Genomic DNA, 12,385 nt, shown 5'->3' on the forward strand with positions numbered 1-12,385 from the left:
AGATACTTTCAATCCTTGACAACCTGAAGATTTAAACTTATAAATACCATTACTAAACTCGCACTCCTATGGGAAAGCCACAGTCATGATTTAAAATAAATTTCTTTGACATGAAAACAAATACTTTTTAGCAGCTATTCATAAAATATAACTTTTCACCAGGCTGCATCATAAACTGAAGCATTTCAGTGTTGCATGATGGTCATTTTTTGGAAATACCCAAGTGTTTGGTCTGTACTCTCAACAGAGCAACAGCTGCAGGAAATTTCCTCCTGTATAGACTCAAACAAAACTGAACAGGATTCCATCAGCCAATCGTAATAAGACCATGCATATCCTGCTACGTAACAATTGGGATATGGAATTCATTATTGTCAAATATCAGTGGCCTCTTCGGTGGGTCTGGGTCCTTGTCAGCTTTGTGAAGAAGTTTGAAAAGTCCTGTCCCTATGTTCATTGGGATTCCCATAATAATACACTCTGACACACCTTTAGAGACAAAAGGAAGACTCCAGTCAGTATGATGTTGTTAGGGACACAGAGAAAGACTAATGAGAAACAGTAGTGATTGAAGTCATAGTCACAATACGAATCAATAAAATCAGCAGAAATGTCCTTCCATCTGGGCCAGAAAGTCTGGGTTCAGGTCATACTGCCCTGGGAGCAAGTTGAATAAAACAAGTTTAAAGAAAAAGGGTCTTCTGGCGTAAGTGGTGGTGTTCAAGTCTCTCCTGCTTCAGAGGCCTGTCATAACATGTCCAAACAGGCTGCTTAAAAATAACCATATTGATGACATGGATGAACTAATAAAGGGGGTGAAATCTAATAAAGCCGAAATGTAAACAGGCCGCAATCCATCTTTTTGATTTCATTTGAACTGAGTTGTGTAACAGTCAATACTGGCCATTGGTGTCATCTGAACATGCCAGTTCGTAACCATCCCTGGAGAGAGGTATAAGCAGACTAAGATAATTTAATTAGCTACAGGTTTGAGATTTAAATTAAGCTGGAATCAATGAGATCACAGCTACTTTCTGTTACCCACAAGGATGAAATAAGTTTGGTTTATTTAAACCCAGTTGCTTTCAAATCTCAATTAATAGTGCAATACTTGATAAAATTGCACTCTTAATTAGGAAGCGTGGGAAGGTCAGTAGAGATGTCTATATTATTGTTGCACTATTATTGCTAAATGTAAAACACCACAGTCATACTGGACAAAGAGTAACAATCCTCTAAAAATTTCCAACAAATAAAAATCTGATCTTCCAGGGTGATCCTGGTGGGGAATTCTGACTTGAGGTTTTGATCTACAACAATTATTTGCTTTATGAGTTATTAATACACAAGGTACAGTATATTAAAGTTACCTGATGCAGGGGTGCAAAACTTATGGACTGTAAATGACGTTTTGTGACTGATTTTAAAAACAGTTCAGATCTGATATACTGAGAGTTAGCAGCAAAATCAGCCAGGCATTAGGGAAATGTTTATAACAAATAAGATTCTGTAAGAAATGACCAATCACACAACTGTAGCCTTTACCTCAATGTACTTCTCACAATCAGTCCCAGTTAGAGCCTTTAGAAATGGGATAGGATAATCAATACACAGACGTGAAAGAAAACAAGAAAAATATTTGCCTGTATCTAATATACATTATGCTTAGATGTGAAGAGAACGAAAATTCTGTATACCTGCAGATATTCATTTTGACAACAAAGAAATTCGCTTCTCTTCATAATTGCCTCTGCAGCTACAATCACTTCATTCTTACTCAAAGCAGGTTCACTGTGACATGGGTAAATGGCCTAGGAGGAAAGAAATGAAAAATAATCAGGGAGATATTCCCTTAAAACCCAACTGGAAAATTATACAACTTGAGACTGCTTTGGCTAAACATTAAGCAGTAATATGTTTAGTACAACTGGTGGTTCATCTAGGACCAAACGTTTGCATGAACTATGACAAACCATAGCGTTGTCTCCAAAGTAACAAGCACATACATGATAATTGTTTTGACATGCTAAGTACACAAAAGTTACCAAGTCCTGTCTCCAGTGTTTAAAAAAATTCAAGACCACATGCAGCTCTTGAAAAAAGTGCAGTAGCTATATGTATACACCTGTATGCATATACAGAGGAACCTTGATTATCTGAATGACATGGGCGAGGAGGATTTTGTTCAGATAATCGAATGCTGGATAACACAGTCTAGCCAAGCATCGTGGCCTTGCGATCTCAGTTGGATAATCTGAAATTTGGATAATCGAGGTTCTTCTGTATTTAAAAATGAGAAAACATTTTTGTTCTCCTAATTCAATTGTGAAAATTAAATACAAAGTCATGGTATTAACGCAAGTTCTATTAGGCACCTCTTCCTGAAGAAACAGTGATTGATCGAACTAAAATAATCTTCTTCTCAGGAATAATTTAATGCTCGCAACTGGTGCAAAATTAAATTGTAACACTGGGTATGGCCAAGTTGCAGCAGAGACTTTGCACAACAACATGTTGTAGTAAGGTCCAATCTCAAAACTCCACTGAACTTCCCAACTCATCCACATATTAATAGCGAAGGGTTATTCATCAAACGGTTCACAAAAATTCTTGCAAAATTCAACAGCAGTCTGAAAGATATTTCGATGATAGGACCAGTATCTGAGTTAGTGAAGCCACATACTCCTACTCGAATGTAGTTAAGACTCAATAATGTCTGAAAATGTCCTCAGCTTGCACTTACGCCTCCAAATAACTGGCAACACACTCTAGTAAGCACACCCTGGTACCTCACTTTAGCTGAAGAGTTAAAATACACAAAGAACACTGGAGAAACTCAGCAAGTCTGGCATCATCTGTGGAGTGAAACACAATTAGCATATTGAGTCTGACATGACTCTTCTTCAGAACGGACACTTGGGATGTTAACTCTATCTCCCCACAGATGCTGCCAGACCTGCTTACTTTCCATAGCATCCTGCTAGTTTTAGATTTCCAGTATCTGCAGTATTGGATTTTTATATTAAAGAGAAGGTATCATCAGTTTTATCATGCCAGACAGGAGATTCCACACCTCTAAACTGCCTGTCAGAAAACTTGCTTAAAAGTACCTTTGTTTAAAACTCTGACTTAAAATGCCAGCCTTTTGACCAGTGCACAATGCTATACAATACAGTAGCAGGACAAAGAACCTTGGACTATTACAAAGTTTAAGTGCTGGTAAACTCTATAATTGATGGAAGCCTCCTTTATGAACTCATGTCACAGGAGTAAATCTTTTGGACCCAATGCTGGGGTTTCCTTAGAAACTAAATCGAGCATGACCAAAATAATTTCTAAATTCAAATCTATTCTCCTGAGTTCTTATAGTCTTCGTAATTTTTTTTGCAAACAGCATTGTAGACAAGGGGCCGACAGGAGAATTTTGGCTGGAATTTGTAAATGGTTAGGTAAGAAGTATTTGCGTGTTAAGCAGCATCACTTATTAGATTGATGGCTAGAATACCCCCTATCTCTAAAGTTCCTCTTGTGCAGTACCAATGAGTAGTTTGTCAATAGCCATAATCCAAACAGATTGTGTTTTGCCCAAGGGTCATTGTCAGAAATTCTGCCGCATGAAGGACACAACACGCAGTGTTTCTCTCACTCTCTGGTGTGTCATTGCTGACAACTGCCAAGAGTAAGCCAGAGCTTGATTCTGAGTGATTCCTTTTCAGAGGAGTTGAAATAGCCCAGTTCGCCAGTTACATGGCTACGATATCTTTAGTTGCAAATGTTGTTGGGGGCTAGGGGGAGAAAAAGCTGGTGGGCAGGAAAGGTTGGAATAGACAAATGGGAGCAAAGGATGAGGGAGGGAAAAAATCTGAATTGTTGGTGTGTAGGTCGTAGAAGAGATGGCAACACTGGCTGCCTTGGAAGGTGAGACCCCAAAATCTCAGGTGGTGACTCTAACAGGACCCCACTCTGACCTTTGGAAGCCCAGTTCTACTTGTGCTGGGTTCACAGACACAAGATCAAATCTTAGCGATCAAGAAAGAAGAACAATTGGGAAATCTTTTCTGTTGTGAAGCTTTGAAATTCCCTTCCAGAGTTGAGAAAGAAATGATAAAATTCAATAAGAGGAGATGGGATAAGCAGGACTAGGAAGAGGCATTACAAGAAAACAGGAACATAACTGGCAGTTGTGCTTAGGACCAAGTGAATACTGAAGACAAGCTTGTTTCTCTTTTATTGTAACGATGATACGAAGGTGGGGTAACTTGTGGTAGAGAATGAAATAACGCAGGCTTTTAGTTGCTTGATTTGTTGCTAACACTCTGAGAGGATCCAGGTTTGATGGCTGTGGTTTCACGACCCAATTCAGTGATTTGAGTAAATACTTCATGCAGACACTGAATGAGGCACTAAAGAGGGTGTAAATAGAGGGAATAGGTTTAAGGTGAGAGGGGAAAAATTTTAAAAAGGATCTGAGGGACTACTTTTACATGCAGAGGCACGAACTGCCAGAGGAAGTTGTGGAAGCAGGTACAATTGCGATATTTAAAAGGCATCTTGATGGGTACATGAATAGGACGGGTTTAGAGGAACATGGGCCAAATGCTGGCAAATGGGGCTTGGTCAGATTGAGATATCAGGCTGATTTGGACGAGATGGACCGAAGAGTCTGTTTCTGTGCTGTATGACTCTAAATACATGAAACTAAAACAGGCAGATAATCTTAGAAAGAGGTTAATGTATTTGAAGGTGCATACCAGCAAAATGTGAGATTCGTCCATGGCATTCTTACATCAAAGGAGACTTGCAGCCAATCATCTCAGAATGACTCCTATAATCAACAGCATATAGCCTTACTGCAAAAATGCTATTGCTTACAGCAGAAAAATCTCACTCAACATTGAATTAACCTTTGGTAAAAGAAAGAAACTGAAGAAGAATTGTTCAACAGTAACATTGACAGGAGAAGGTTACCTATTGGACAAAGACAAGTGAGGCCAGAAAAAATTCTGTGAAAGCATGGTAATGATGGGAAATGATGGCTTAAACTGCAAGATCAAATATACTTTGAGACAATCAATTAATGCTTTAGAATACAAGTTTTAGAATTGAATTAGTATCTTGGGTACTTCCAGACATGAAGAATTCTTATTAACCTGGAAAATCCACAAATCATTAGAACAAAAATGATGAAAACAAGATAAGAGGGGTTTTGGCTTCTCTTATTTCCTGGATAACATGACTTGAAATTATCCTCATACAATAGGAATAATTTTAATAAGATCTTTTCCCTAAATAGAAATCACAAAACTAGTCGATATATTTTAACTCGTTACAACTAAGCCTGTAGACAAAGTACATTATTTACATATATTTGACCTCAAGCAGGCAGAATACAAATTAACCTGTGTTTTGTAGAAGCAGCACAAACTTCAAGATTGACCAAGCCCCACAGCACATTACGCTACACATCAATAATTATAAACAGAATATTACCCGAATATTATCCAGAACCCTCTTAAATTCTAAAGGTTCATCTTTGCCTTCCATAGCTGCTGGATCTAAGCCATCACCACCATAGATAAACTGGATGACGTCACCAGTTGAGCTGCGAACAGTTAAATCATACTGTGTGCAAAGATCTTCTAAAGATTTAACCAGGCGTCTCTGGAAAGAGGCAGAAATAGAAAATAAAAATTCAAACTAGACACACACTAAACTTTTTATTGGCAATGAACATCTATGGATGTACAAGCAAGTTTGTACTGTCACTTTCAGAAATGGTTCCAATAACCAGAAGGGACAGATAAAAGCAGCTGAAGTACTGAGCTACTGGCAATGACCAATGTCTGCCACTAGGTAGAGCACAGAATGGGAGCCACAAGAGGAGCAGCAAACTTGTAACAATCCAGAGGCTTTAAAAGTTAGAACAAAGGGAGGCAGGGAGATCGACAGTAATGAAACAGTAACTGACTGCAGGGGCAGGAATGGGAGGAAGGCCAAAAAAAAACTGGAGCCATACTGGAGCAGGAAGAGAGTTTCCAGTGGAGGCACCAGACATGAGGGATTTCAAAAGAAAAAACGGAGGTAGACATATGAGCTGGGGGAAAGAAGAACTTAAAGAGTGATAGGGGAACAGAAGAAATGATGTCAAGGTTTCAAGGCAACAAAACAGGAAGTCTGTAGTAGATAATGTTATAGTGCCACTCACAATGTTAACTGAGTGAACCTTAAACAAACTTACTGCATAAAACTGAGAATGTCACAGGAAATGTTGAAACACCACAATACCTCAGTGAAATACCATTTATTTGTTGATAAGATGCTGACAAAAATTTAAGGTTAAATTGTCTTTAATAGTATAAAAGTTATTTTTTCCAAACAATGGCAAGTCAAAGATTTTCAGGAAAGTTGAAAAATCATGACATAATTGAGGCATTCACAATACCTGAAGTGCAGAAATTCTCTTTAGAATTGCTAGTATTCGAGAAGGGTCATTAACAGCCTTTAACATTCACCTCCTCACATAACAAGCAAATGAAAAATCCTGTCCACCCTAAACAATTATCTGCATGATGGCAAATTCTCAGTATAATTTATTATTAATGCAGTTCAAGCATAAACCAAGTTCTTGTTCAGAAAAGGTCACTTGGATCTGTGGTAGAGGTAGGGATGGAGAAGAGGTAGAAAAGGAGTAGGGCAGCACATTATTCCATGCTATGTAAATATCAACACCATTGACACAATTGTGCACAGAGTTTTGAGGACTTACATTGAATATTATAGTACCTTTTGTTTGTTGTCTATTGGAATGGAAAATTTCATCAAGATAAATTGTATTTGTCAATCATAAAAATCTATTTATGAGTAAAGAGCATTTCAGGTTTATACTGAGAACCATAATTTCTCAACTTGTATAACTAAGAAATAGTATGATATGCTCAAAGTTTGTGCGAAGATTTGTAGCTCGGGTGCTCGTTGCTGTGGTTCTGTTCGCCGAGCTGGAAGTTTTTGTTGCAAACGTTTCATCCCCTGGCTAGGCTACATCATCAGTGCTTGGGAGCCTCCTGCGAAGCGCTTCTTTGATGTTTCCTCCGGTGTTTATAATGGTCTGTCCCTGTCGCTTCCGGTTGTCAGTTTCAGCTGTCCGCTGTAGTGGTTGGTATATTGGGTCCAGGTCGATGTGTTTGTTGATGGAGTTTGTGGATGAATGCCATGACTCTAGGAATTCCCTGGCTGTTTTCTGTCTGGCTTGCCCTATGATAGTAGTGTTGTCCCAGTCGAATTCATGTTGCTTGTTGTCTGAGTGTGTGGCTACTAAGGATAGCTGGTCGTGTCGTTTCGTGGCTAGTTGATGTTCATGTATGCGGATTGTTAGCTGTCTTCCTGTTTGTCCTATATAGTGTTTTGTGCAGTCCTTGCATGGCATTTTGTACACTACATTAGTTTTGCTCATGTTGGGTATCGGGTCCTTCGTTCTGGTGAGTTATTGTCTGAGCGTGGCTGTTGGTTTGTGTGCTGTTATGAGTCCTAGGGGTCGCAGTAGTCTGGCTGTCAGTTCCGAGATGGTCCTGATGTATGGTAGTGTGGCTAGTCCTTTTGGTTGTGGTATGTCCTCGTTCCGTGGTCTTTCTCTTAGGCACCTGTTGGCACAACACACTTCACATTCAACAACCAGATATACGAACAAATCAACGGAACACCCATGGGATCACCAATCTCGGGACTCATAGCAGAGGCAGTTATGCAAAGGTTAGAACAAACAGTCCAACCACAAATTCAACCCAAACTCTGGGTCAGATATGTCGATGACATGTTTGTAATCATTAAAAACACGGAAATAGAAAAAACACACCGGATCATCAACGCCACACTCACAGGAATCCGATTCACGAGAGAAGAAGAAAAGGATAACCAACTCCCATTCCTAGACGTGATGGTACAGAGAACACCGAACGGAGAATTCACTACAAGGGTATACAGGAAAGCCACACACACAGACCAAGTCCTAAACTATGAAAGTAACCACCCCAACACACACAAACGAAGCTGCATCAGGACACTATTCAAAAGGGCCACAACACACTGCAGTACACCAGAACTGCAAAAAGAAGAAGAGGAACACCTATACAAGGTATTCGCCAAAAACGGATACCCGCGCAACTTCATCAACAGATGCCTAAGAGAAAGACCATGGAACGAGGGCATACCACAACCAAAAGGACTAGCCACACTACCATACATCAGGAGCATCTCGGAACTGACAGCCAGACTACTGCGACCCCTAGGACTCATAACGGCACACAAACCAACAGCCACGCTCAGACAACAACTCACCAGAACGAAGGACCCGATACCCAACATGAGCAAAACTAATGTAGTGTACAAAATACCATGCAAGGACTGCACAAAACACTATATAGGACAAACAGGAAGACAGCTAACAATCCGCATACATGAACATCAACTAGCCACGAAACGACACGACCAGTTATCCTTAGTAGCCACACACGCAGACAAACAAGCAACATGAATTCGACTGGGACAACACTACTATCATAGGGCAAGCCAGACAGAGAACAGCCAGGGAATTCCTAGAGGCATGGCATTCATCCACAAACTCCATCAACAAACACATCGACCTGGACCCAATATACCAACCACTACAGCGGACAGCTGAAACTGACAACCGGAAGCGGCAGGGACAGACCACTATAAACACCGGAGGAAACATCAAAGAAGAGCTTCGCAGGAGGCTCCCAAGCACTGATGATGTCGCCTAGCCAGGGGACGAAACGTTTGCAACAAAAACTTCCAGCTCGGCGAACAGGACCACAGCAGTATGATATGCGACTTACTACAGTGACAGCCAGCAACTTTTTCTAAATTTGGTTTTGTTTGGAAGAAAAACAGCAGTTCAAACTGAGTAAACAAGTATCAAATTTAATTGTAGAGACAACTCAGTATTTTTAATACCACTCACTATTACAAAGATGTAAAATTTTGCCATTACCTGCATGTACCCAGTTTCTGCTGTTTTTACAGCAGTATCCACTAGGCCCTCACGACCAGCCATGGTATGGAAGATGAACTCTGTTGGCGTTAAACCAGAATAGAAACTGTCTGCTACAAACCCCTTTGCTGCTGGAAGCTGAGCAAACAAATTTGAAATTTTAATTAGAAGTTGAACATTTTGCAAAGTAGTTTGTTAATTATTTATTAGAAGAAGTGACGACAGGAGCTTCATCTAAAGTGGAGTGCTCACCTTAGAATGCTTTTCAAAGTGAGGCAAAGATCTGTTCTCAAAACCATCAGGAACACGGGATCCACTAATGGCCTGCTGTCCTACACAGGCAATCATCTGGGAGATGTTGATGAAGGATCCTATTAAGAGTTTTCATTACCACTAGGTTAATGCATAATGGCAAAGTAAAAGTCAAATGGCAGATTTTAATTTTAGAAACTAGAAATAGTGGCTTAAACAACATATTTCAAAAATCTACGTTATTTGCTTGTATCCTGTGACTTATAACTGAATTCCTAGCAGGCAACCCAAATGTAGGAGAGGCACTTTCCTCCAAAAAGAAAGCAAGCAAAGAGTTAGCAACAATCTGCTCTTAATCAAATTGAATTGTGCTGTTTTAGAGGCAATGGAGCTAGTCTCTGTTTACCTTTACTTTAATAAATTACAACAGATTACATTTATACCACAATGCAATCTAAGTCATCTAAGACTGTTCCTCTCTTTAATTGATAACCTTTCAGCTGGGGCTACAGTATAACTTAGGCTAGCTATAAGCTGCAGAAGCCATGTCTAATTCGCACTCAATCACTAGTCAACGATCCTCATGGGCAGAGCACCCAGTGTCTGTGAGCATTGTTAGAGTGTTTTAACAAAGGAGGCAAAGGGACATAAATGTAAGTAAACTGTGAATATAAGGGCATAACTACTGCACTGAAGCATAGTCATTTAAATGCTAAATAAATATATTTAGAATTAAAGTTTTATCATTAGAACATTATTGTTTTTAAAGTATCAATATTCTTGAAGACTTCACTGTTTATCTTAACAGTATTCCAAAGATCAAATAATTAATCTGCTGCACATTTATAACTTTGAAACCAGAACATTTCCTTTCATTATCTTTTTTCCAGATTCAACATAGTGACCTGACCAAGAGAGAATGTTTCAGATTGCTTTGTGAACACAGACTGCAAAGAAACATATTTATATACAACCATTTAAAACAGAGACGTTTTACTGTGAATTCCAATTTTAAAAAGATAATGTTACACTGTTTGACTATTAAGTAGGTTAAAGTACAGACATTTTCCTTCATGATGCCCTCCCAATATCCATTTTATTATACAGTCTCTACTAAATGCTTGAGTATTTACAAATTTAACAATGACAACATTGCCCAGTTACCTTTTGAACCACAGAGGGCCATAATAAGGGGGCTGTTACTCTTGTCCAGCTCCCTAAGGCAAGCACTGCCAGCATGGTCTCTAATCACAGACAGCTCCTTAAGGATCAAGGCCTATAAACAGCAAAAAATGTTATAATAAATCTTTCACAGGAAATACACGTGGACATACTTTGCTTTCTTCACAATTTAAAACACAGAAATGAGAACAATAAAGAATGGAAAGTTATTATAAAACCACAGTTCACAGTGTGATGACTTGGATTTTTAAGACAGATTTTAATGCAAATTTGGGGAGAAGGGGCATTGGGTTTTGCGTAAACTGGCAAACTGATATCAGCAGTAGCGAAGAGAAATTCAATGACCTGTAGTAAAAAGAGTGTAGGCAGGTTTCCATGTATTTTTGAGATAATCAGTTTTTTTCAGAAAAATATCTTCTTTTGCTCTTGCAAATCACATAAAAGTTTGCTTTTAAATTGTTGCCAAGTAGCAAATAAAATGTATGGGTAGTCAGTGCTTTGATTATTTTTAAGTTAAAGTTTTTATGGTAACACATTGTATCACTGAGAACACATTTTGATCATTAAATGGCTTGTTTACACTTAAAAATAAATTATCCATGTGGTCTCACTGGAGAATGAGGAATGCAAAATGTTTAGTGTAATTTTACTTCTAACAGTACACAATCACTAAAAATTCTTATCATGCTCCACACCATTCATATTATAGAAGCAGCAATTTAAAAAATTTCAATTATAATTAGTTACCAAGTTAATGGCAAACTAGTTTCACATAAGTTTTCTGAAGGTTTAATCACAGACTTCCATAAGTGTATGTTTTTTCATAACATTCACTACTGATTTTTACTAGTGAATTTCAAAGCAAAAACCTATGCTTTATAACAAATTTTGTCAAATATAACTGATTAATTTGAAGTAGGTGGAGTTTAACTTCTGGCTAACACATTTTCTTTATTATCCCATTACGTTTATTCTATTCTCCAATACAGCAAAAATGTATTTTCTAGTTTAACGGAAAGGAATATTCTTTGTATCAAGCAATAATCAAATACGTTTGTTAATTAAAGATGAAGAAAGTATTTATGAAGTGGAGTAACAGCTAAAATTTCAAACATACACTTCTTTTTCCAAAGCCGGAAGGATAAATCAGCTTACTTCTAATGTTTCTTCTGCTGTGCATCCAGGTTGTTGTTGAAGTTTGCCTGTGTTGAGTGCTTCAATGAATTCATCACACTTCTTGTAGCCAGCCTCCAGTAGTTCCTGTTTGGCTTTTAGCAGCCCCTTACCTGGTGTTACATCACCAATGCCAATAGAAAACCCTCGATTGGCTAGATGTTGCAAAAAAACATGAAAAATTAAACCTTTAAAATAAAATGCAACAGTCTGTTTGACATGTCCCACTGCAACAAATTGTGAAATATCGCAAAAAAAATGCTTACGGTAGATCTAATGTTCATTCAAACAAGTGAATTTTATAACCAAGGTAATACTTACACAGATAAACAGGAGCCAGGCGAGCAAGACGAGACATAGCGTCTGCAGCCGCCATCTGTCCCCAGTCTCTCAGCAGGATGTAGAAGATGTTGTTTTTGGAACCTGATCCCAGAGTTCCTTTATCCAAGCTCCCAGACATCAGCTCACTGTTCTGGATTACAACGACTGCAAGATGACAAAAAATGTAATTATGCCTGAGAATAAAAGGCTCAGGATGCATTTTGATAGTCAAAAAGAGATAACCGTGAGCAAAAAAAATACAAGACACATTGTAACTGTGCTTGTAACACATGGATCTTCTCGGGCCACAGACCACTTCTGCACCTTTCAAGACGTATGAGCTCATATTATTTGAACACTCTCTCATGGCAATAATATTTTTGACATTTAAGTAATAAACAGGCGTACAACAACTAGGTTATTCCCATGCAAGAGGATCACTATGGTCTT

The 12,385-nt window shown here is 38.6% G+C and overlaps 1 protein-coding gene across 1 annotated transcript in view; it reads right to left on the bottom strand.

The window, feature by feature from the left end:
- Window positions 1-1,509: 1,509 nt before the first annotated feature.
- Window positions 1,510-12,385, bottom strand: part of polr3a (polymerase (RNA) III (DNA directed) polypeptide A) — a 40,885-nt gene continuing 30,009 nt past the window's right edge. The window contains exons 15-22 of the mRNA XM_087982275.1: window positions 11,936-12,100; window positions 11,597-11,769; window positions 10,424-10,535; window positions 9,260-9,378; window positions 9,008-9,145; window positions 5,491-5,661; window positions 1,698-1,811; window positions 1,510-1,581 (exon numbers count right to left, since the gene is read on the bottom strand). Of these exons, the coding sequence (XP_087838401.1) occupies window positions 1,525-1,581; window positions 1,698-1,811; window positions 5,491-5,661; window positions 9,008-9,145; window positions 9,260-9,378; window positions 10,424-10,535; window positions 11,597-11,769; window positions 11,936-12,100 (1,049 nt within the window). The 3' untranslated portion in view covers window positions 1,510-1,524. The remainder of the gene's footprint in view (window positions 1,582-1,697; window positions 1,812-5,490; window positions 5,662-9,007; window positions 9,146-9,259; window positions 9,379-10,423; window positions 10,536-11,596; window positions 11,770-11,935; window positions 12,101-12,385) is intronic.

This window comes from Chiloscyllium plagiosum, unplaced genomic scaffold (assembly GCF_037043375.1).
Source record: "Chiloscyllium plagiosum isolate Xiang-an unplaced genomic scaffold, Cpla_swu_hap1 HiC_scaffold_43, whole genome shotgun sequence".
Classification (NCBI taxonomy): domain Eukaryota; kingdom Metazoa; phylum Chordata; class Chondrichthyes; order Orectolobiformes; family Hemiscylliidae; genus Chiloscyllium; species Chiloscyllium plagiosum.